Source organism: Hippopotamus amphibius, chromosome 1, assembly GCF_030028045.1.
Source record: "Hippopotamus amphibius kiboko isolate mHipAmp2 chromosome 1, mHipAmp2.hap2, whole genome shotgun sequence".
In the NCBI taxonomy this organism is placed as follows: Eukaryota; Metazoa; Chordata; class Mammalia; order Artiodactyla; family Hippopotamidae; genus Hippopotamus; species Hippopotamus amphibius.
The window spans coordinates 158,824,405-158,850,898 of record NC_080186.1 but is presented as its reverse complement, the minus strand read 5'-3'; the positions used below and the strand labels follow the sequence as shown (position 1 = coordinate 158,850,898).

Sequence of the window (26,494 nt, the reverse complement as noted above, 5' to 3'; positions counted from 1 at the left end):
AATCTGTCTACGTGGGGCAGGCCTCCTGTATGGGGCAGTAAGATTCTCTATCAGATTTAAGTCTGGCATGAGTCCCCATCGTGCTTTTATGTCCATAGCCTGTGCCTCGCCCTGCCTCCTTTAAGCCGTCAGAGTTTGTTTACCCTGGTAGCTACTACTGGCCTAATTTAGGAGTACCTCATGTTTAGGTGGCCTCATCCATGCATGGTAGTCCCCATAAAACAAGAAAAAGACCTGGGAGAAAGCTGGAAATGAAGATGCTGTTTATGTGATTTCTTTCTCAGAGAAATTCCAAACCCATAGCAACCATTCTCTAATTAAACCTCACCTCAACCCTATAAATAGTGTGATGAGTACCGTCAATCTGTTTCCCAGAGAAACGAAGCCACGTACCCAAGTCCAACCAAGAGAAAGTGACAGTCCGTGGTTTAGATTACAGATTGGCAGAAACATTTCCTTATTTCATCTGCCATTCCTTTCTTCTCCCGGGTTGGTTATCACATGTGACTTGAGAATAAGTGGACTTTTCCTTTGATGTCTTTGATGCTGTCTCGAGGTGTTATTTTGATATTTGAGACCCTTGCAGTGTTGTTCATGTGCAATTTGTTTATCACTTGACGAGTGCATAAAGTTCCTTCCTTCCTTGAAATGAAGCTGCCATTCTGGGGAGCCAGCTGCTCCCAAGTTTTTTCCTGCTCTGTGTGTGCAGTTGACTGGCTGTGTTTCATCACGTCATCATTTTGGCTTGAACTTTTTGATGGTCTTTTTTTTTTCATGTTTGCTCATTCACATATTTATTTAACAAACATTTATTGGGCACTGGCCACATACCTATCACCATATTAGGCACTGAATAGAAGGAAAAATGGAGGCCCAGAAGTGTTAATTGACTTGCTGGAGGTCCCTTGCTGAGAACCTCAACTTTTTGATGCCTGTTGGTCTCAGAATGTAATTTCTGAATTTTTAAGTGAAATCAGTCATGTTGACGGACATTTTTTTTTAATGAACTCTCTTATGGAAAGCACTATTAAAAGCACTTCTAGATCTGGTTGTTCTAGTCACAAGTACACAGAACAGGATCTTATACCTTTGAGAAATCCTCAGTCTCTTATGCCCAACCTTTGGTTTCCTGTGATTTTTGGCTTGTAAACTGATTTAGCTGTGACAGTGATCCAATATTGCCTCCCTCCTTACTTTGCAGAGCTGGAGAACCAGGAGTCTCGGGTGTCTGAAATCCACAGCCTTGTTCATCGGCTTCCAGAGAAAAATAGGCAGATGTTACAGCTGCTCATGAACCATTTGGCAAAGTAGGTTTAAGACTGATTGCTGGCCTTTCTCTCAGCCCTGGAAAGTTATCTTACCACTAAAGCTGGTCTTAGTTCTGCTTAGGTTTCCCTCTCCCACTGTTGCATCAGGTATGCTGGAGGCTTAGGAAAGAAATGTGTGAAATGTTAACTGCAATGGGTAACAGCAGCACGTGCCAGGTGGACTTTGCTGGGGAGGTGCCCATGCAACCCGGCTGCCAGGCAGAGTTTGTGGTGGGGGGTGGGGGGCATTGTGCTCTTGTGATGATCAAGGCCAATAGGAGTGTGTCCTCCATGACACCAAATCACCAAGCAGATTTTTCAGGAGTTACATGTTCTTGTGATGATTAAGGGCAAATAGGAATATGTTACAAGTTTACAGACCTTGGATCTGGAATAAAGAGGCCTGGATTCTAGAGCTGATTCTGTTCTTAACAGGCCACTTAAGTAGCCCTGGACAAGCCACTGACCCTTCGATTCCTTAGTTTCTTCATCTGTCAAATCTGGGTAGCAGACTCCCCCTTCCAACATCATTGACTTTAAAGGTTACATATATTAAAGCCTTTGAAGGTGTATAAAGAATAGAGGAATTGGCAAATGCCCATTTGCCCTCTGGGAGGATAAAAGAAAATCAGTGGGGGCCTGATTTTCCTTCTAAAAATATTTATGCTCTTGGAATGGTTTGGAATTTTTGTGTCTTTACTGTTGCCTGAGCTGTTTTGAACTGGCCTTGCTGATACCCGTTGCTGTATGAGGCACTACTTGTGTGTATGTTCTAACCTCCTCTTAATTTTGATGGATGTTCTTGATTGGAGACTAGAGTATAAGAAAAGACAGACTATACAGTTTACCTAAATTGTTAAAACTCCACATGCTGTGGAACTGATGTGTTACAGATTCAGCTCTCACCCTTACTTTGTTCTGGAGTTAAGTCATGTCTTTGGGATAAATTGATATTCTGCAGAGGGAGATTGTGACGATTTGTTTTCATGTTTCTACCAAGCACTTGATATTTTGGAGAGGGAGTATAGATGTTACCATAAAGATTTCCACAGGTCAGTTTTTTTTTTTTTTTTTTTTTTTTTTTGGTGTGGACCATTTTTAAAGTTTTTATGAATTTGTTACAATATTGCTTCTGGTTTGTTTTTTGGATTTTTGGCCCAGAGGCATGTGGGATCTTAGTTCCCCCGACCAGGGATCGAACCCACACCCCCTGCATTGGAAGGTGAAGTCTTAACCACTGGACCACCAGGGAAGTCCCCATAGGTCTTAATGACGGAAGAAACAAGAGTGTTTTGCATGCTGGTAAGAAGCAGTTAGGCAGAGTCAAGTGTTGCTCCATTCCGGGTCACATATTTCTTCTTGCCGTGCCATCTCCGAACTGCATGTTTAGAAACAATTAAGTATGGCTGAGAACATGCAAACTTTCAAGGAGAATCCCACCCCTCGCCCCCAAATGTCAAAGAATCCTGATGAGTGTGTTTAAAATAATGGGAACTGGGGCTTTAAAAAGTAACTCAGATGCTCTGACATGACTGTGTGGTGCCTGTTCCATGCAACCCAGTCAGGCATTTTGAAACGGGAAAGTTGGCTTACATCTAAGTTGCACACTTAAAAGGCCTGCACCAAAGCAGAGGAAGTTCCAGGTACATCATGCAGCCAAGCATTCGTGGCGATGCTCCTGACCGATTTATGGCCACTGGGTCTTAGGGAGGCCTCCATGCCTGCTGGGAGCAGCTTAGAGAAGGGATAGGAAGCAGCTGAAGGCAGTCGGGCTGTTCAAGCTGTGCAGTGTGTTGAGAGCTTAATTGGAATGAGAGAGACCAAGAGTCAATGGTGATGCGGTAAAGCTAGAACTGAATCTTCCCATTTTTAAAATGCCCTAAGGATTGTTAGGAATCCGTAAAGAAAAAGAAATACAAATAGAAAATCCAAAACCCTTCAGGTGGATATTGGACCGTTGAGCCAGTTCATCTCCTGGTGGATGCTTCACTTTATCCCTCTGGTTCCACCCTCTTCTCTCCCAACCCCATTAAATTCAGTCTTTGTCCCTAAGCCAAGGAAAAGTACAACTGGAATGTGCACTTTAAAACTGTGACCTTGACTTTTTGCCTTCTAACAAACTAAACCAATTTTGTTGCTGGAGTTATTTATTTTATAGCATTTCTGGAGCATTGTGTGTTATCTTTGATACTTAACAGTGATTTTTTTTGGGGTCTGTGAGGTTATGTGGCATTTCTTTGTTCACGTAATCATTAAGAAACCGACATATAGACAAGCTCTCATGGCTGCAGTGTGAGTTGGTCATGATGGTAGAACACGTAGATTCCTGTTCTCAGCATGCTGTGTTTTTGGTCTCTGGAGCCTCTAGATTTAAAATGTCTTGGAGGAGATGGGTATAAATGAGCACTGCTGAATCCAGTAAGGAGTATTTTTTTAGGTTTGAAAAAATGCTTTGGCACCAAGAGGAGTGCTAAGATTCCATGTAAACTCTCTATTCTCATTTACGGCACTGTCCTATTTTAAAATTGAGCAGGAAGGGAAAGTTAACTTGGGACAAGGGGTTTGTCTGTTTCATTCCTGTTTTCTCAGGTTCAAACTTACCCAAGGATATGCCTGAGCTATTGTTCCTCTGGTCTACTTACTTAATGGTCAGCTTCCTTCCTAAGTTTTAGTTTCAGAGTTGGTTCTGCTGGAAAACCCAGTGTTTACTTCTCTCATTACTTTCTGTTTGCCCTGTTCATCCCAGGCGTCTGGTTCAAAGGGAAGATATTTTGTGTATTTTTTAAAGTACTCTTTTGAAACACTTTCCAAAATTGATTTCCTTTAGCTGTGGAGGAAGCGTTAAGACATTTTATATTTAATCTCCAGTAGAAATGCATTCAGAGGGGAAAGATTAAAAACTCCAAACCTCCATGCAAATGATTACCAGGGTGCATCCAAATCACAGAGCTCTTGGGTTTCTTTCAGACCTCAGAGGGAACATAAAAATTATAGGCAACTCTGCACATATTTTTGTTGTTCCAGCTTAAATCTACTATGAAAATTAGATGTTTTCTATTTGGAACCTGGAATCTAGCGTACAATCTGGAGTCATGTGCCTCAAAGGATGGTTACACTCACCTGGGGTGCTTGTTTATACTGACCGTGCTGGGCCCCACCCTTGATCTACTGAATTGGACTCTGCCTGGGAATTTGCATTTCTGATTTACTTCCCAGGTAAACAAGATGCAACAGTCTTTTGAGAACCACTGGCCTAGAGAATGGGCCATATGCAGGGATTGTCTAGGAGGAAGAAATGGTGTTGAGAGGAATGGATTGAAATTTAGGAGGGTATTAGAAATAGAGAAGAAGAAACTCAAAGCAGGGAGTTCAAAACAGGAGATTTTATTTGCATAATTAAATTACAAAAAAAAAATCTGTTTTGATTTCCCATGTCTTAGAATTTGCCTCTCACTAAATTGAGTGTTCAGCAAATGACTTTGTTTTTAAAATCACACACAAAATATTTTTAATAATAAAGAAAATTGCCCCCAGCTGGCTGTGCAAATCATTCAACCTCTCTGAGTCTGGTTTTCTGACTTCCCTTCCAATCATGTGAGTCTATGTTTTCATCAGGTAGAAAGAGGGCAACAAAGAAAAAAACAATTCCCAATTTTATAATTGTAGAAGGAAATAAAAGTAGATAAGTAATAAAGACTAATTTCATGGTAGTTCCCTGATGTTTACATATTATTATGACTCCAAGTATGTTGTATATCCCCACACATAGCATTCACAGTGGCTCATTGGAACTTTATTACAGTGTTTATGCTGCATGGGAGGATTTCAAAGAGCTCTTCCTACATCCGAAATGACTATTAACGATACCTTTTCACAGCTGGTTTTCCCCAAACACTTATTGAGAAATAAATCTTAGTCTCTTTTCTTTTTTGAAAAACTATTCCTTTGTTGCTAGGGTGTTGTCAGGGAGGCAGAGCCCTTTTCTTGCTTCTGCAAAGCAGTATTGTATCATTTTAGATGCCTTGGGCTGCAAGAAACAGAAAATCCAATTCACAGTGGCTTAAACAATAATGGAATCTATTGTCTCATTACACAAAATCAGTCCTGAAGGCTGGTTAATTTCTTGCTCATGAAGTACTTGTGTACTGCTCACAGCCAGCTTCACTGTGTTGGGTAGCTCCTCTCAGGATCATAAGATGTTGCGTTGCATCTCTGCACATGAGTGGTTGTCCAGGGCAGAAAGACATGACTTGACCACTGAACAGCATGGATTTGAACTGTGTGGGTCCACTTATATGTGGATTTTTTTCCACTAAATATGCACTGTTTACATGCGTAATGCAATGTGATTGAATCCATGGATGTGGAACCATGGATATGGAGGGCTGACTGTAAAATTATATGAGGATTTCTGACTGTACAGGATTGTGATCCAAGAGTAACTGTATTTCCTCTTTGAGTCTCTTTTTAAGGGATGTGATGATACTTTTACCAAAAGTTCTCCAGTAGACTTCCCATCATATTGCATTGGTTTGAAGCAATCACCGCTATGATTTTTTACTCCAAACAGGATTTACTTGGACCATTTGTGGGAGGCATGGATACCCATACAAAAGCAAGGCTCTGAGTAGGCAGCCCATACTGCAGGTAATCCAGGTAGAATAACATTTAACAGAGTGTATTAGTCTCTTGAATGATCTTTGCGCAGTGTGCTAACTCTATCAGGACATGTGAGACAAGAAGGCCAGTTTGCGGGGGGGGGGGGATGAATGCACCTGCCGTGTGGGCACATATACACTACAATTCCAAGATTTTGAGGCGTGGAGGGTGAGAGAGAGAAATGAAGAGGGCAAAATCAACTTTAGTCCCATTGCCACTTGCTGATTCTCTATTGTTCTTTTCATTACCCAATTGCCTAATGTTTATTTGGAAGCTCTGTTGCATGTTGTGACTTTACCAAAAGGATAAAATTTAGTAAATTGCAGGGATCAGAAAGGAATATTGTAGGGCAAATGCTTGGGATACAAGTGAGACCTTAGCAAAATATATAGACTCCAGTGCCACAAGTTAGCAAGGGTTGAACATCCAATGGCTTGGCTTTTTTTTCTTTCCTGTGACTGGAGTTTGAGTACTTCCAGGCATCTCTGCAAGTCAAGAAGGACATATTCACATTTCCTTAATGATCTAGGTGCGGAATGAATTGCGTTCATGTAAAGATGCCTGTGGTTATATAAAAAAGAAATCATTGCTAGGCCCTGGCACCAAGGAGGATGGGCCTAGGTAGTTAACTAACATTCCTTAAAGTTCTCAAGAAAGAGTCAAAATAAAAGGAAGTGACTGCTTGGCATTAACGTATATCTTACAGATACTCTACTATTCCTTCTTCCCCCCCAAATCTAGATGATAAGACAGTTTATTGGAAAAAAGAAAAAAGATTTAGCTTATTGAAGAGCTGTTGAACACACGAGAAGCACTTCTTATTTCCTTGCCATCAAGGCTAGTCCAAATAAAATAACCGTGGAATTTTACAAAGCACATTTAAAAGAAAACAGTACTTTTGAGATGATGGCTTTCTAAGATGGAAAGCTCCCGTGAACTTCTCTGGCAGCCTTCCCTCAGCCATACACCCTGGCTTCAGAACCTTTCTTCTCTCTAATAACCACTGGACACCCGCTGCTGCCGGCACAGAGTTGCTTGACTGCCGGGCCACAGGTGCTGTGGCCTGATAGCCCCACAGAGCCACGCTGACCACATTCTCCAGGCCCGTTTGACGTTTGCCTCACTGACTCCTACCCTGAGATGATAGTTCTGGTGAGTTTAACCCCTCACTATCTTTTGACTCCATCCACTTTCCTCCGTGTCCATCACTACCTCCCTAGTCCAAGCTGTCATCATCTCTTCCCCAGACTGTTTGCAAAGGCCTCTTCCCGGCTTGCTTTAGCTGATGAAGCTCTGGCTTCCTGCCAGGCCGCAGAATGTATGCTCTGTAGCCAGGGAACTTGGAACACTGAGGCTCCCAACTTGTGATTCCTCTGCTTAAAAAAAAACTTCAAAGGCAGCTTTCCCCTTGCTCTAACAAAACTCTGGATGTGGCCTCCAAGGCCTTGTCTGGACTGTGCCCTTTCAGACTTTGCAGCGTCGTCTGTGTCCCTCGTGATCACATTGCATCCCTACTGCATGGTGCACGGTGGACACGCATGAGTGTTTGTTGGGTAGAAACATGAAGCATCTCTTAACCATCTCTCAACCATTCTCTTCTCTGCTCCCCCCCCCCTTTTTTTTTTAATTTTCTTCCTCTGTTTGGAATGGTCCCTTCTCAGTTTTTGCCTGCCAAAGCCTACCTCATTCTTTAGCCTCAGCTGCAATGCCACTGCCTACAAGAATCCTTTCTGCCTCAAGTGCCCTCTTGCTTTCCCAAAATCCCATAGCCTTTGTTTATTCCTGTCTTTCAATGTGAATCACATTCCACCTGTGAGACAGTTTACAGGGTGTGTATCTTCTCACTTCTCCTAGGTCATGAGCTCCCAGGGGACAGGCAGACTATCTTCCTTTATCTTTGTGTCTTACCTAGAGGTTGCAGACAAGGGCCTCTAGCCAAGGCAGCCCACGCGTGTGCTCTTTTTGGTATTGTTGTCCCACACATTGCTGTTTTTAAAATTTGGAGAGGTTTCCAGCATTTTCAACAGGGGTCATTTTACTTGGAAAAATTCAGATCTCCTTGCTAGCAATTGGCTGGAACTAGGTGAGGACCACACCCTTATCCCCCTGGGCATGCCTTCTTCAGTTTGCCTAGTTCCTAATAGTCCCTATTGTGCCTGGCCCATTTCTTTCCAGCCTGCTGCCTGCCTGGCCAGGGGGTAGATATTAGGGTGTTCAGCCCTTGACCTCTCTCTCTGTTGATCCCAAAAAAAGGGACTTGGGGTTTGGTGATCACATAATGAACAAACAGAAAGGGGCTGGGAGAATTATTTTCCTGACCAGCTCTGTTTTTTTTTTTTTTTTCTTGAAAGATTTATTATATTTGATAGATTGGAGGTCCCTGGAAGAAGTGAGAGATACTGCTTCCAGGCCTGTTTATGTGTATGGGGCAGGGAGGAGAGTGTATTTTTTTGACTTAAGAATGGGATTCTCAGAGGACCTTCTCTGGCTATTTTTGGCCGAGCCAAAGGAAAATCTTTTTAAAGGGACACTGCAAAGAGGACAAGCACATATTTTAAAGCAAACAGGCAGCTTAGCACTTTAAATTAATGGAAATGAAGAAGAAATCAGAGCTCAACCCTTATTCAGCCTACTTGCCAGACCTTCACTTACTTTCAACACAGGAATTTCTCTCTTTTGTGGCCTTCCAGCCTTCATGGTTAGGAGAAGGAAAGGCACAAGTTCACTTTAAATTTTTTGCTTAAAAAAAAAAAAAAAATCAACAAAATTCCTGAATTCAAGGAACTGAATCTTTCACATCATAAGAAATGACCATTCTGAAAGGGGAAATGCTTGGCTTCAAGCTGTTGATGCTCAGTACTCTTAGAGCCCCTTTGAGTTGGGTCTTTTGTTTGTTTTGATTTGTTCTGCTTCAGTTTGGGTAAATTTTTTCAGTGACTTTCCTGGTTTTTGATACACCTCTGATGCTTCTTCTTCTGAACCCATGGAGTCACCTATAGAGTTCCCTTTCAAATTCAGGGAGGAGCAAAGGAGAGGATGCTGTTTTTTCCTCTCTTAGTGGCTGCCCCCTTTTATTTCAGGGTCTTATAGAAATGAGAATATTAACAAGCATGAACATGACTTTGTTGCTTCTTTGCCAACCCTTACCAGAGCCAGATTTCTTCCCTTCCTTCCTTCTTTCCTCCCTCCCTCTCTTCCTTTTCTGATTTTGAGTCCTCCCTCCTTTTTTTCTTTGTGAGTCTAGCTAAAGGTTTATCTGTTCTGTTTATCTTTTTAAAAACCAGCTCTTAGTTTCATCGATCTTTTCTCTTTGTGTTTTTAGTCTCTATTTGCGCTCTTATGAGCCAGATTTCTTATGTGTTGGCCCCTTGGCGGCGGCGGGGTGGGGGGGTGGGGATGGCGTTAATCGAACATCTCTCTTTGGCTGAGCGTCAGTGACTAACTGATTCACTTGCACTGTTTTGAGCACGGAAGCCCTCTCTTGCCGCATCCTCTTTCCATTGCTTGGTGAGCATTATCTGTGATACTTTTTTTCTTACACTGACTGGTTTTCCAACCAACGCACAACTATTGTGGCTCAAATGTGGCAACTGAGATAGCTAGTGGGAAGCTGCTGTATAGCACAGGGAGATCAGCTCAGTGCTTTGTGATGACCTAGAGGGGTGGGATGGGGAGGGTGGGAGGGAGGCTCAAGAGGGAGGGGATATATGTACACATATAGCTGATTCACTCTGTTGTACAGCAGAAACTAACACAGCATTGTAAAGCAATTATAATCCAATAAAGATGTAAAAAACAAAAAGTGGCAGCTACAGTGAGGCAGCTAGCAGACTTCAGCGTAGTTGCAGTTCATCTGTAGGTGCTTGAGAGCCTGTTGGGAGAGAGAATATTCTGGAGCCAGACTGACTAGTTTTGCTGGTTTCTTCTGAAACCTGTGTGAGTTACTTCATGTCTTTATGCCCGAGTTTCCTCATCTGAATAAGGAGATATAATAATTGTATCAGAAACATTTAAATTAGCTCATCAGATTCTCTTAGCTTCTCCTGTGCGTATCTTAGCCACCACTGTGTAGCCTCCAGCTCGTGTCATGCCCGTATTGTGTGCCTCCTGCCTCCTACCTCCCACCCCAGGGAGGCACGACACAAAGTGCCATCCACATGTGTACAACCTAGAAGCAAAGGAGTATTAAAAAAAAAGCTTTGACTAATGGGAGGTGAGAGCTGGGCATCCTGAATAGCAGTCATTGGTAGCCTCTTGGAAGATGGTCCCAAGAGATGGAGCAGGTATTGATGCTTGAACCAGGTAGGGGTTAGCTTCTCTGCCTCATTCCTTCTGAGAACCCCCTAGTAGAATATTGTCATACAAACCTTCACCTCAGGCTCTTCTTTCTGGGAAACCTAAAGACAACAACAGCACCTACCCTCTTAGAGTCGTAGTGAGGGTTAAGTTAATTCATCCACCTAAAGCTCTTAGAAGAGCATCTGGCAGGTAGTATACCTGTCATCGATACAGGCTTTTACAGTGTGTTTGAGAAATCAGGGGATGGGGAAGGAGGGTCATGGTGCTGTACCTTAAGGTGAGGGAAGATGGAGAAATTGTTCTAACGGTTAAACCCAAACAACGCATTCTCATTGATGGGTTGGGGCTTTCTTCACAGTTCTGTTCTTGGCAAGCAAAACCCTTAGAGCTGAATGCCAAAAACATAGCACACACGGCTCTTACCCACTTGGTAGATTTGCGTGTATGCATGTTTACTTTTGCTTTGCTTTTGTTTTCTTGGCAGTTTGTGTGTGTTTGGCCCAAAGGGCTGAGCATCTGTCTCACTCTTCCTAGCAAAAGGTGAACCAGCATGAGGTCAGCCAGGAGAAAGCCGTTGATACCTGCTTTCAGGTCACACCTTACACCAAGTCTTACTGTTCACTGTGAGTATTCGGAGCTTTATATGATTCAGATGCCCTGCGGAGTGGTGCACCTGTTTGAGAGAACAAGCTGTCTGGCTCTGATTTCCATGGCAGGTCAGCAGCTCCTCACCCTCACCCTCCTGCTTCTTGGTGTTGCAAGGCTGATTTCATCTCAGAAGCAGCTGTCTTTGCTGCAGTTTAATAACTCTTAATTTCCTGGAGGGGGAACGACACGTTATATCATGAAGACTCATCTTAGTCTGCACGGTCTGGAAAGTTCCACTCATCTTTGTGATCTTCGAAATGTTTCTCTTTGTGGGAGAGTCTGACTTGTCTTCTTTCTTGTTCAGTGTGACTGCCTCTCAGATGTCATTCCCAGATTAAAGAGTCTCATCCAGTGTGAGAATGGTTTGCTTTGCCTCCATTTACCCCTTAGTGTAGTCTTCATGTGGGTCATCCTCCCTGAGTCGCTGAAATCTGTAATGAAGGATTAATCTACGCTCTAAGGACAGTTGTACATTTGTTTGTCTTCATTCTGTCTTGGTAGATGCTTTGGCAGTTTAACTCAAAAGAGGGTTTGAAGAAATGTCAAGGCCATTTGAATTTTGGTGTCAACCTTTTCTGCTTTCTCACATGTATTGAAATGCTTTTCTTTAAGCAGTTTAGCATGCTGATTTAGTGTTTCCCGTTTATTATTGTAAGTATAAATCATTATTTTTTGCTCTTGTGCAAGGTGGTAGAGCAACCCAACATGTTTGGCTTGTTTGTCTGTTCTAAGACTCTTCTTATTCACTTGGAGGTGCATAGGATTTGATAGAACAGAATCACTGTTTCATTAATGTCAGGATTTCAGTGAGACAATGGGATGACCCTAAGGCCTCAAGGAAAAATTGGTGTATTAGGTCTTCAGTTGTAAGCAACAGAAGTCAACTGTGGCTAATTTTAAAAAAAGAAGGGAATTTACTGGCAGTCTTCTGGGAGTAATTGAAAGTAGAGTTGGGCCATCAGACATTGGAACACAATCTTGAGGGCCCTAATGTGCCTCACATCCTACTCCGTGTCCCTACGCCCTTCAATCTTTTCTTCTAGATGATTGTCTCAGAACTTGCTTCCTGTTTCACTGAGAAAATAGAGGCGACAGGAGAATGTCCACAAGCCACCACACCTGTGCCCATGTTCCTATCTTCCCTCCATGGATATAGAGGAACACTCAGTGCTCCTACCTAAAGGCAGTCCCATCACTGGGGCACTAGAGCTGATTCCCGATTGCATCCAGAATGATTTGGCTCCAATAGTTTTCCCCTCTGTCTCCTTACATCATTAACTTTGCAGTTTCTGCTGAATCTTTCTCATCAGCACATATAATTTCTGCGATCCTTTACAAGTGGAGAACAACAACAATGAAACAAAACCCTTTTCTGGATCTTATATTCCTTGCTAGATACCATCCCGTTTCTCTATGCTCTTCTCAGCAGAATGTCTCAAATAGTTGCCTGTGTTGCCGTGTCCAAATCCTCTCTTGAACCTACACCACTTGGGCTTTTACACCTACTGCTTCACTGAAGTGCCTCCTGTTGGTATTGCTAAGTCAGTTTCAGCTTCCCTTCCCTGATGGTTCCGAAGGATTTAACACAGTTTCACACTCTCTCCTCCTTGAAATGGGTTCTTCACTTGGCTTCTAGGTCAGCATGCTCTCCTGGTTTGTCCTACCTCCTTGGCTGCTCCTTTTCAGTCTCGTTCTCTGTGCCCCAGGGTTTATTTAGTCCTTTGATCCTTAGGCCTGCTCTTCCCACTTTCCCTCCTCTCTCTCCCCAGTAAGGTCTTGCTCTAGGATTGCAACCTCCAGCCCTGTGCTGCCTACTACAAGCATTGCATAACTTTTTTCCATAGCATGTATCACCTTCTAATATACTATATATTTGACATATATTTATTGTTTTCTTCTCACTGAAATGTAAGCTCTGTGAGGATGAAAATTTGTGTGTCTCTACACTGCCTGCAACAAAGGTTTGCACGTAGCAGAAGGCATTCCATGAGTATTTGTTGAATAATGAATGAAATAAAGGATGGAAAATATTCAGGGAACTCATGGGTGGCCCTGGAGCACTACCTTTTGAATGTCTCACCTCAGAGCACCTTTGTCTTCTTGTGATTCCACTACAGGCTAACGTTACTAATAAAGAGAGTGTAATGGCCTCCCTTGGGTAATGCACTCACCTCTGTGGCAAGGTGGTAGTGCATTACTCCGCTGCCATTCTTGATAGGACCACATCTAATGGGAGAGGGGCAGTCTAAGGAGAAATTGGAGGCCATTATTCAAAGGTTGCTGGGTAGGTATAAATATCAGGTACTCACAAGAGTTGTGTTTGCTGAAACAGTTCTTTGCCTTAGAGATTCCCTGTTTTATATTGAAAGCTTCAGGCCTTGGCAAAAATGTTAACTTTGTGGTGGATCTTACAAGTGCCTGAATAAACCGTTATGCATTGTTTTGTTGAAGATGGGACCATCATAATGATAAAGAGAAAAAACAAACATAGCATTCAGATAGTTTTCTAATACCCGGTGACACAGCTTGGTTCCCCAGAATGCTTGATTCTGTTTTCGCATGAGCCAGCTCTTCACAGAAGTCTGGGCTCTCCCTTAGGAGCATGTCTTCAGATGTGCCCTGGGCCCAGAATCACCTCCAGGGGTGTTTGATGGAGTGAAGTTGCCAGGTCGGTTAACCAAGCTCCAGAACTAGACACATTTAAACACATTTCCTTAAGTCACCAGGCAAATGGGGGTTTTCCATTTCAAACCTGCCTCTCAGTCTAGCTGGCTAGTTGGGTTTTCTTATTGTTGCTACTGAAAGATAACCTTAAAAGAGTTTGCTGCTTTGAGAGCCACACTTTCCTTCTCACCAGTACTGCCACCTCAACTGCTTTGCATGTCGCATAGATAAGAGTTTCCCTTCCAGCATTGTTGCTTGTCTCACACAGTCCATCTCTCTGGCTCTAGCCAGATGGTTAAAGAGGAAGAGCACATGGGCTAAACTGTAGATTTTCCTTTCCTTGCCATGTCATTAATGCATTGTGACTCTTTTTGAAAAAGTTTTATTGAAGTATAATTGACTTAAAAATACTGTGTTAGTTCCAGGTGTATAACGTAGTGATTTGCTATTTTTCTACATTTCTAAATGATCACCACAATAAATCTACTTACCATCTGTCACCGAAAGTTCCTGCAATGTTGTTGACTATATTCGCTATGCTATACATTTCATCCTTGTGACTTATTGATTTTATAACTGGAAGTAGGTACCTCTTAATCCCCTTCACCTGTTTCGCCCATCCCCTCCTTCCTCCCCTCTGGTCCTCTGTATGTATGAGTCTATTTTGTTATGTATGTTCATTTGTTTTGTAGATCCCATGTGTAAGTGAAATCATAAAGTATTTGTCTTTCTCTGTCTGATTTATTTCACTTAGCATAATACCCTCTGGGTCCATCCATGTTGTCACAAGTGGAAAGATTTCATTATTTTTTATGGTTGAGTAAAAATTCCAGAGTGTGTGTATGTATCACATCTTCTTTATCCATTTATCCATCATTGAACACTTAGGTTACTTCCATATCTTGTCTATGGTAAATATTGCTGCAGTGAACATTGAGGTGCATATACCTTTTCAAATTCATGTTTTTGTCATCTTCAGGTAAATACCCAGAAGTGAAATTGCTAGATCATATGGTAGTTCTGATTTTTGAGGAATCTTCATACTATTTTCTGTAGTGGTTGTACCAGTTTACATTCCCTCCAACAGTTCACAAGGATTCCCTTTTCTCTCCATCCTAACCAACACTTATTTCTTGTCTTCTTGATAATAGCCATTCTCAAAGGTGTGAGGTGATATATCATTGTGGTTTTGATTTGCACTTCTGTGATGGTTAGTGATGTTGAGCATCTTTTAATGTGCCTGTTGGCCATCTGTGTGTCTTCTTAGGAAAAATGTCTACTCAGGTCCTCTGCCCATATTTTAATCAGATTTTTTGGTTTTGATATTGAGTTGTAGGAATTCTTTATATATTTTGGATATTAAGCCCTTATTAGTCATATCATTTGCAAATATCTTCCACTGTTTAGTAGGTTGCCATTTCATTTTATTGATGGTTTTCTTTGCTGTGCAAAAGCTTTTTAGTTTGATGTAGTCCCATTTGTTTTTGTTTTTGTTACCCTTGCCTGAAGAGACAGATCCCCCCAAAATATTGCTAAGACCACTGTCAGAGAGCTTACTGCCTATGTTTTCTTCTAGGAGTTTTATGGTTTGGGGTCTTAAATTTGTCTTTAATCTGTTTTGAGATTTGTTTGTTTTGTTTTTGTGTATGGTCTAAGAAAGTGGTCTAGTTTTATTCTTTTGCATGTAGCTGTCCAGTTTTCCTAGGATCATTCATTGAAGAGACTGTCTTTTCCCCATTGTATATTCTTGCAGCTTTTGTTGTAGATTAATTGACCATATAAGTGTGGGTTTATTTCTGGGCACTCTGTTCTGTTCCACTGATCTATGTGTCTGCCTTTGTTCCATTACCATAGTGTTTTGATTACTATAGCTTTGTAGTATACTTTGAAATCAGGGAGTGTGATACCTCCTGCTTTCCTATTTCTCAAGATTGCTTTGGCTATTTGGGGTCTTTTGTGGTTCCATACCAATTTTAGGATTATATGTCTTAGTTCTCTGGAAAATGCCATGCATGTTGATAAGGATTGAATTGAATAGGTTTTTTGTGTAGAATGGACACTTTAACAATTTTAATTCTCCATTCCATGAGCCTGAAATATCTTTACATTTATTTGTGTCATCTTCAGTTTCTTTCCTCAGTGGCTTATGCTTTTCAGAGTACAGGTCTTTCATCTCCTTGGTTAAATTTATTCCTCAGTATTTTATTCTTTTTGATGCAATTGTAAATGGAATTTTTTTCTTAATTTCTCTTTCTGATATATCAGTATTAGTATATAGCAACACTATAGATTTCTGTATATTTATATTTTATCCTGCAACTTTGCTGAAATCATTTATTAATTCTAAAAGTTTTATGGTGGAGTCTATGGGGTTTTTTATATATAGTATTGTGTCATCTGGAAACAGTGACAGTTTTATTTTCTTTCTAATTTGGTTGTCTTTTTCTTTTCCTTGTCTGATTGCTATGACTAGGACTTCCAATACTACATTGAATAAAAGTGGGAAGAGTGGGCATCCTTGCCTTATTCCTGATGTTAGAGGAAAATCTTTAATCTTTTATCTGTTGAGTATGATGTTAGCTGTGGGTTTCTCTCTTTATTATGTTGAGGCATATTCCCTCTATACTCACTTTGTTGAGAGTTCTTATAAATGCGTGATGGATTTTGTCAAATGCTATTTATGTATGTACTGAGATAATCATCTGATTTTTATCCTTCATCTAGTTAATGTCATGTATCGTGTTGATTAATTTGTGGATGTTAAATCATCCTTACATGCTTAGGATAAATCCAGCTTGATCATGCTGTATGATCCTTTTAATGTATTGTTTTTTTGGCTTTTTTTAAAATATATGCAGTTTATTCTATGTCAAATATATCTCAATAAAGCTCTTTTTTTTAAGCTCTTTATTGGAATATAATTGCTTTACACTCTTGTACCAGCTTATAATGTACACCAAAGTGAATCAGCTGTATTTATACATATATCCCCATATCCCCTCCCTCCCGTGACTTCCTCCCACCCTCCCTGTCCTGGCCCTCTAAGGCATCACTCATCATCGAGTTGATCTCCTTTTATTGTACAGCAACTTCCCACTAGCTATCTGTTTTACAGTTGGTAGTGTAAATATGTCTATGCTACTCTCTCACTTTGTCCCAGCTTCCCCTTCACCCCCCGCCCCCGCAACCCTGTGTCCTCCAGTCTGTTCTCTGCACATGCATCCCTATTCTTGCCCTGTCACTGGGTTCATCAGTACCTTTTTTTTTTTTTTTTAGATTCTGCATATTAGTAAGCATACAGTATTTGTTTTTCTCTTTCTGGCTTACTTCACTCTATATGACAGACTCTAGGTCTGTCCACCTCATTGCATACAGCTCCATTTCATTCCTTTTTATAGCTGAGTAATATTCCATTGTAGATATGTGCCACATCTTCTTTATCCATTCATCTGTTGATGGGCATTTAGGTTGCTTCCATGTCCTGGCTATTGTAAATAGTGCTGAAATGAACATTATGGTACATGTTTCTTTTTGGATTATGGTTTTCTTTCGGTATATGCCCAGGAGTGGGATTACTGGGTCATATGGTAGTTCTATTTTTACTTTTTTAAGAAACCTCCAAACTGTTTTCCATAGTGGCTGTACCAATTTACATTCCCACCAACAGTGCAGGAGAGTTCCCATTTCTCCACACCCTCTCCAACATTTATTGTTTCTAGATTTTTTGATGATGGCCAATCTGACCATTGTGAGGTGATACCTCATTGTGGCTTTGACTTGCATTTCTCTAATGATTAGTAAAGTTGAGCATCTTTTCATGTGTTTGTTGGCCATCTGTATGTCTTCTTTGGAGAAATGCCTAATTAGGTCTTCTGCCCATTTGTGGATTGGGTTATTTGCTTTTTTGGTATTAAGCTGCATGAGCTGCTTGTACATTTTGGAGATTAATCCTTTGTGCCCTGCTTCGTTGGCAAGTATTTTCTCCCATTCTGAGGGTTGCATTCTGGACTTGTTTATGGTTTCTTTCACTGCACAAAAGCTTTCAAGTTTCATGAGGTCCCATTTGTGTATTCTTGATTTTATTTCCATGATTCTAAGAGGTGGGTCAAAAGGGATCTTGCTTTGATGTATGTCATCGAGTGTTCTGCCTATGTTTTCCTCCAGGAGTTTTATAGTGTCAGGCCTTACATTTAGGTCTTTAACCCATTTTGAGTTTATTTTTGTGTATGGTGTTAGGAAGTGTTCTAATTTCCTTCTTTTACATGTTGCTGTCCAATTTTCCCAGCACCACTTATTGAAGAGGCTGTCTTTCTTCCATTGTATATTCTTGCCTCCATTGTCAAAGATAAGGTGCCCATATGTGCTTGGCTTTACCTCTGGGTTCTCTATTCTATCCCATTGATCTTCCTTTCTATTTTTGTGCCAGTACATACTGTCTTGATCACTGTGGCCCTGTAGTATAGTTTGAAGTCAGGAAGCCTAATTCCACCAACTCCATCTTTCCTTCTCAAGACTGCTTTGGCTATTCGGGGTCTTTTGCGTATCCATACAAATCGTAAGATTTCTTGTTCTAGTTCTGTGAAAAATGCCATTGGTAATTTGATATGGATTGCATTGAATCTGTAAATTGTTTTGGGTATTACAGTCATTTTCACAATGTTGATTCTTCCAATCCAAGAACATGGTATGTCCTTTCATCTGTTTGTATCATCTTTGATTTCTTTCATCAGTGTCTTATAGTTCTCTGCATACAGATCTTTTGCCTCCTTAGGCAGGTTTATTCCTAGGTATTTTGTTCTTTTTGTTGCAGTGGTAAATGGGAGAGTTTCCTTAATTTCTCTTTTTGCTTTTCTGTTGTTAGTGTATAGGAATGCAAGACATTTCTGTGCATTAATTTTGTATCCTGCTACTTTACTAAAATTCATCAATTAGTGCTAGCAGTTTTCTGGTAGTCTTTAGGGTTTTCTATGTATAAGATCATGTCGTCTGAAAAGAGTGACAATTTTACTTCTTTTCCAATTTGGATTCCTGTTATTTCATTTTCTTCTCTGATTGCAGTGGCTAAAACATCCAAAACTAGCTTGAATAATAATGGTGAGAGTGGGCACCCTTGTCTTGTTCCTGTTCTTAGAGGGAATGCTCTCAGTTTTTCACCATTTAGAACAATGCTGGCTTTTGGTTTCTCATATATGGCTTTTATTATGTTGAGGTAATTTCCTTCTATGCCCATTTTCTGGAGAGTTTTTTATCATAAATGGATGTTAAATTTTGTCAAAAGCTTTTTCTGCATTTATTGAGATTATCTTATGGTTTTTATCCTTCAATTTGTTGATATGATGTATCACATTGATTGATTTGCGTATATTGAAGAATCCTTGCATCCCAGGGATAAACCCCACTTGATCATGGTGTATAATCTTTTTAATGTGCTATTGGACTCTGTTAGCTAATATTTTGTTGAGGATTTTTGCATCTGTATTCATCAGTGATATTGGCCTGTAATTTTCTTTTTTTGTGACATCTTTGCCTGGTTTTGGTATCAGGGTGATGGTGGCCTCATAGAATGAATTTGGGAGTGTTCCTCCGTCTGCTATATTTTGGAAGAGCTTGAGAAGGATAGGTGTTAGCTCTTATCTAAATGTTTGATAGAATTCTCCTGTGAATCCATCTGGCCCTGGGCTTTTGTTTGTTGGGAGATTTTTAATCACAGTCTCAATTTCTGTACTTGTGATTGGTCTGCTCATATTTTCTATTTCTTCCTGGTTCAGTCTTGGAAGATTTTACTCTTCTAAGAATTCATCCATTTCTTCCAGGTTATCCAATTTATTGGCATATAGTTGCTTGTAGTAGTCTCTCATGATCTTTTGTTTTTCTGTGGTGTCAGTTGTTACTTCTCCTTTTTCATTTCTAATTCTGTTGATTTGTGTCTTCTCCCTTTTTTTCTGGCTAATGGCTTATCAATTTTGTTTATCTTCTCAAAGAATCAGCTTTTAGTTTTATTAATTTTTGCTATTGTTTCCTTACTTTCTTTTTCATTTATTTCTGCTCTGATCTTTATGATTTCTTTCCTTCTGCTCACTTTGGGGTTTCTTTGTTATTCTTTCTCTAGTTGTTTTAGGTGTAAGGTTAGGTTTTTTATTCGATATTTTTCTTGTTTCTTTAGGTAGGACTGTATTCTGTATTGCTATAAACTTCCCTCTTAGAACTGCTTTTGCTGCATCCCATAGGTTTTGGGTTGTGTTTTCATTGTCGTTTTTTTCTAGGTATTTTTTGATTTCCTTTTTGATTTCTTTAGTGATTTCTTGGTTGTTTAATAGTGAATTGTTTAGCCTCCATGTGTTTGTATTTTTTGCAGTTTTTTTCCTGTAATTGATATCTAGTCTCATGGCGTTGTGGTCTGAGAAGATGCTTGATATGATTTCAATTTTCTTGAATTTACCAAGGCTTGATTTGTGTCCCACGATGTGATCTATCCTGGAGAATGTTCCATGTGCACTTGAGAAGAAAGTGTATTCTGTCGTTTTTGGATGGAATGTCTTATAAATATCAGTTAAGTCGAGATGTTCTAATATGTCATTTAAAGCTTGTGTGTCCTTATTTATTTTCTGTTTGGATGATCTGTCCATTGATGTAAGTGGGGTGTTCAAGTCTCCTACTATTATTGTGTTACTGTCGATTTCCTCTTTTATGGCTGTTAGCACTTGCCTTATGTATTGAGGTGCTCCTGTGCTGGGTGCATAGACATTTACCATTGTTATATGTTCTTCTTGGATGGATCCTTTGATTATTATGTGGTGACCTTCCTTGTCTCTTGTGATAATTTTACTTTAAAGTATAATTGTCTGATATGAGTATTGGTACTCCAGCTTTCTTTTGACTTCCATTTACATGGAATATCTTTTACTGTCGCTTTACTTTCGGTCTGTATGTATCCCTTGGTCTGAAGTGGGTTTCTTGCAGGCAGCATGTAGAAGGATCTTATTTTTGTATCCATTCAGCCAGTCTGTCTTTTAGTTGGAGCATTTAATCCATTTACATTTAAGGTGATTATTGACATGTGTGTTCCTAGTACCATTTTCTTAATTGTTTTGGGTTTGTTTTTGTAGGTCTTTTCCTTCTCTTGTGCTTCCTACTTAGAAAAGTTCCTTTAGCAATTATTGTAAGGCTGGTTTGGTGGTGCTGAATTCTCTTAACTTGTGCTTGTCTGGAAAGCTTTTGATTTCTCCCTCAAATCTGAATGAGATTCTTGCTGGGTAGAGTATTCTTGGCTGTAGGTTTTTCTCTTTCAGGTCTTTCAGTATATCCTGCCATTCCCTTCTGGCCTGCAGAGTTTCTGCAGAAAGATCAGCTGTTATCCTTATGGGTTTTCGCTTATATGTTATTTGTTGCCTTTCTCTTGATGCTTTTAATATTTTTCCTTTGTGTTTAATTTTCATTAGTTTGATTAATATATGCCTTGGTGTATTTCTCCTTGGGTTTATTCTGTATGGGACTCTCTGTGCTTCTTGGACTTGGTGAATTATTTCCTTTCCCATGTTGGGGAAGTTTTCCACTATAACCTCTTCAAATATTTTCTCAGACCCTTTCTTTTTTTCTTCTTCTGGGATGCCTATGATTCGAATGTTGGTGCACTTAATATTATCACCAAAGTCTCTGAGACTGTCTCCCATTCTTTTTATTCTTTTTTCTGCTCTGTGGCAGTTATTTCCCCCATTCTATCTTCCAACTCACTTATTCGTTCTTCTGCCTCCGTTAATTTGCTGTTTATGCCATCTAGAGTATTTTTAATTTCAGTTTTTTTGTTGTCCATTGCTGTTTGTTTGTTCTTTAGTTCTTCTGAGTCCTTATTAACTGTTTCTTGTGTTTTCTGTATTTTGTTATCGAGATTTTGTATCATCTTTACTATCATTACTCTGAATTCTTTTTCAGGCGTTTTTCCTATTTCCTCTTCATTTATTTGGTCTTGTGGGTTTTTTTCTGCTCCTTTGCCTGCACGGTGTTTCTTTTTTTTTCATGGTAGTCCAGACTTCAGAGGTTGCTTGTCCTGGCAATAAAGGGGTTTAAAGAAGACTGTCCAAGCCCCAGACTAATGGCAGAGTGTTGAGTCAAACAAATACTAAGTCAAGGAAACACACACATGTATAAGACACACAAATACTGAATCCAGTAGAACATAAGGCACTAGAAAAGACCTGACAGAAGAACCCCAGTATGCTATCAGACATTCAAAGAGAATATCAACAGAAATTCACAACAAAAACAGAATAAAACAAAAACAGAAGCAAAAGCAAACAAAAAAATACCACACACACACAAACACAAATCCGGGGAGATATTGAGAGCTAGGATCAAATATAATAAAGAGCAAGAATACCACCAGACAGACTGAAGATTCTCAGAATGAAATCAGACAATTATACTAAGATATAAGATAAAGAAAAAACCTAATAATACCAAAGCAGCGTGTCATCTGGAGAATAAAGCAACGAGAAAGAGCAGACCGATAATATTGCTTATAAGTATATTAAGATAAACTAAAAAAGGATAGAAGACAGGGCAACAGAAGAGCGTAGTGTGACTGGAAATATGAAAATAAAAAGAAAGAAATAGAAATGTATAAAAGATAGAGATGAAAAGAAGGTAGGAGAGATACAGTCAGCACTACAAAAAACTGAGCTAGAAATAGAAATATATAAAAAGGCTAAAAATAAAAAAAGAATAAAAATAGAATAAAAAATATGTTATAAGACATGTAGATCTCTTAAGACTAAGATTGTAAGTAATAAAAAAATTAAAAAAAACCCCAAAACTGATCCCAGAATGGACCAGTTCAATAGAGTTAATACTAATGTTTCTGTTTCCTTGGGGTCTCAGCTGTAAGTGTGCTTCTACCTGCCTTGGGCTTTTTGTGTTATTCTGCGACCAGCAGAGCTTCCTTTATTGTTTGTCTGTAAGTGCTGGTATGTGGGGAGAGAGAGGGTACAATCGTGGCTTCTTCCTGTGGGAGTGAGTGAGCAATGGCACCCTGCCTGGGTCACGGTGGCTTGGGAGGCTCGGGCTGAGAGCGCGACTCCACCCGTGGCTCCTGCCCCCTGCTACTACTCTGCCAGGCACACTGCCTGGGTCACGGCGGTTCAGTCGGCCATGGCAGTGCCTGTTGCAGAGGGACACCAGCGGCTCAGGTGTAAACAGAATGTCTCAGAGTTGGCCCACTCTGCGGTCTTTTGGTTCTTGGCTGCAGGCACTCTAGGCCAGCCCCTCCCAGGGGCCTTTGTTATCCCTTCCTGTGTTAGCTAGGCCCACAGGAATCCTTCCTCTGTCCGTCGCAGGCGCCGAGAGAGAGGCTACACCCGCAGCTCCTCTCCCCTGCTTGAGAGTCAGCAGTATCCAGCTGCCACTGTGGCCTTGCAGCTTTCTGCGGTGGGCACTCTCTGCTGCGGATTTCTTCCCTCCTATCCTCTCAGTCCATCTCCCCACTGCCAACAATGTTTCTCATGCTGAACCAGTTCTCCGGTTCCCACGCTCAAGCTCCCAGACCCCCTGTTCAGCTGTGAATCCACATCTCAGTCCGGGCACGCTAAGCCGTGGCGCGGACCCTCTGTGTGTTTCTCACTCTTTCCTATCTGCCACAGCTCAGCTGCTTCACCCTCTTTGAAGAGTTGTAAATGCCTCCCTACTGACCCAAGAAAATTCCCTGTTGGAGAAGGGGTTTCCCTATCAGATAAGGGACGTTTTCCCGATTATGGCAATCTCCCCTCTGTTTTAGATCCCCCCCACCCTAGGGTGTAGGACCTGTCCCTTTCTTTTCTTATCCTCCTCTTTCTCCTTTTATTTTTTTCCCCTTCTGTCCTACCTGGTTTCGTCGGGATCTTTGCAGTCCTTTCTGGTGTCCGAGGTCATTTGCTGGTGTTCAGCTGGTTCTCTGTGGGAATTATTGCATATTTTGGTGTATTCCTGATGCATCTGTGGAGAGGGATGCATTCCACATCCTTCTACTTCGCTGTCATCTTTCTTCTCCCTCCCTTGTGGTTTAATAATTTTCCTCCGTGTTATATTTAGGTTCCTTTCTCTTTAGTTTTTGTATATCTCTTGTAGGATTTTGTCTGTAGTTACCATGCAGTTCATGTATATTGACATATATAGAACAGTTTATTTTAATCTAAGAGTTGCTTAAGTTTGCACAAATTCTAAAAGCAATAAATATTTCCTCCCCCTTCATCTTTTGTTTATGTCACATTTTAATTTTGTGTATCCCTCAACTACTTATTGCAGTTACAGTTTACTACCTTTTGTCTTTTAACCTTCGTACTTGCTTTTAAGTAGCTGATCCACTGTATTTACTATATATTTGCCTTTACCAGTGAGATTCTTTTTCTTTTATATTTTTTCTTTCTAATTATGACCTTTTCTTTGTGACTTAAAGAAAACCCTTTAACATTTCTTGTAAAGTCAGTTTAGTAGTGATAAACTCCTTTAGTTTTTGTTTGTCTAGGAAACTCTTTATCTCCCCTTGAATTCTGAATGATATCCTTGCTGTATAGAGTATTCTTGGTTGTAAATTTTCTTCTGTTAGCACTCCCTTCTGGCCTGAAAAGTTCTGCTAAAAAAATCATCTGATAGCCATATTGGGGCAGGAGGGGGGGTCCCTAGTATGTGACTAGTTGTTTTTCTTTTGCTGCCTTTAAAAATTCAGTCTTTGTCTTTAACTTTTACCATTTAAATTATAATATGTCTTGGTGTGGATCTCTTTTGGTTCATCTTGTTTGGGACTCTCTGGATCTGGACCTGGGTATCTGTTTCTTTCCCCACGTTAAGGAAGTTTTCAGTCATTATTTCTTGAAATAACTTTTCTGCTTCTTTCTCTCTCTCTTCTCTCTATCTGGGACCCGTATAACATGAATGTTAGTATACTTGATGTTCTCACTGAGATCCCTTAAACAATAATCCTCATTTTTCAAAATTCTTTTTCCTTTTTGTCATTCTGATTAGGTGATTTCCTCTATTCTATCTTCCAGATTGCTGATCTGTTCTTCTGTACCATCTAATCTGCTGATTCCCTCTAGTGTATTTTTCATTTCAGTTATTGTATTCTTCAGCTATGATTCATTCTTATATTTTCTAATTGTTTATTGAAGTTCTGTGTTCTTCCATTGTTTTCCTGCATTCAGTGAGCATTTTCATAACCATTACTTTGAACTCTTTATCAGGTAAATTACTTATGTACATTTAATTTTTTTTTCCCTCCTGGGGTTTTATCTTGTTCTTCCATTTGGAACATATCCCTCTATCACTGTTGCTGTCTCTCTGTCTCTCTCTTTTTTTTTTTTAACTTTCTGTGTTTGTTTCTAAGAGTTAGGCAAAACAGCTACCTCACCCAGTCTTAAAGGCATGGCCTTGTGTAGGAGTGTTTCCTTTGTAGACTGCATGGGCTTGGTGGGTTTGGCAGGTTGGTTGGAACTGGAGTGGGCATGGACCAGGGGGAAGGGTTCCAGGTCACAGTGACTTGGGGCCACCCTGGCAGAACAGCTGAACCTGGAGTATGCAAAAGTGTTATGACTCTTGTCGTGAATAGGCCTATCAGAAATTGTTTAATTCATGGTTAAGTATGATCTTACTTAGCTGAAATCTAAGGCAAACCTAATGCAAATGTCATGCAGCTTTCCCTTCATTGTAATGCCCCCCTTATGGCATGGGGAGAATTGAGAAATGAATGCTGGATAAACTGATCTACAAAGGACCCAGAATTGTACCTCATTTTAAAGTAAACCAAAACAAAATTCCAAAGTGAAGCACTTTCAGTAGCATAGATTCTAAGCTACATGTCAGTTCCTGAAGGAGGCTGTCCTTGTATCCCTGTGCTCTTTGGGATTTGGCAGCATGTTAAAAATTGTGTTCTCCAGTGTTACTGGTTATCAGCAGCTTCTGTGATGAAGCTGACTTGGACAGAGCTTGACTGAGATAAACAGGACAGCTCAGTTGGCATCATTCATGCCAATATATATTAATTTATTGAGAACCTGTGCTAACAAGGCACTAACTTATCCAAGATGCTGATGATTTATTTCTGTTAGGAGGTGGTAGGAGAGAGCATTGACCCAATAGGTAAAAGGTCCTGATCCTGAGTTTTTACAGACTCACTTTATGTATGGTCTTGAGCAAGTATACCAGGCCTCAGGTTTCTCCATCTACAAATAAAGAGGATTATTTTTGCATTAAAAAAAAAAAGCACATACACAGAGACATACATACACATAGTGCAGCTAAGGAAAACAGTCTAGAAGGATAGCTAGCAATATCTTAAGTGTCTTTATCTCTAGGTGCTGGTGTTTTCTTCTCTTCCCCTCTTTATTTTTGAATTTTTATAGAATGACCATGTGTGCTATTTACAAAGTTATAATTATTTTTCATGAATGGAGCAGACTGTGATTCCTAGCCTCTTTTAACTTTGAAGACATCTATGATTTTATGCACAAGCCTTGTTACAACAGGACAGGACAGTCAATCCTTGGGAATTCTGAGACAGAATCCCTTTTGTCTGCTTTCGCTCCTCATCTTTTATCCACTTCTCTGCTCATTTGCATTTCTACCTGAGAATGGACATCAGCAAGAAAGGAGAATATATCTTAGCAATGCTTGAGATAGGGGTAAAACTTGAACCTGAAAAGCTTTGGGTTTTTTTCACAACTAGTATTACTAATGGCTTTTAACTATACCAGTTTTTTTCTGACTTCCTTAGCCATTATTTCATTGAATGTGAGCTTTACTGTTATGGTAGAACTGGTTTAAAATAAAATAAAAAAAAAACAACAACAAAAAATGGCATTGTTTTTTGTTTCTGTATTGTGTCTTTTTGTCCTGTTTTTAGATACTGTGAGGGTCCGTTGGCTTTTCATTCAACATAGGCTCCTTTCTTCTCT

The 26,494-nt window shown here is 40.2% G+C and overlaps 1 protein-coding gene across 4 annotated transcripts in view; it reads left to right on the top strand.

The window, feature by feature from the left end:
• The window catches only part of ARHGAP26 (Rho GTPase activating protein 26), a 448,717-nt gene that overhangs the window by 286,011 nt on the left and 136,212 nt on the right, over positions 1-26,494 (top strand). For all 4 annotated transcript variants that reach the window (XM_057732267.1, XM_057732256.1, XM_057732285.1 and 1 more), the window contains exon 17: positions 1,202-1,307. In XM_057732267.1, the coding sequence (XP_057588250.1) occupies positions 1,202-1,307 (106 nt within the window). The remainder of the gene's footprint in view (positions 1-1,201; positions 1,308-26,494) is intronic.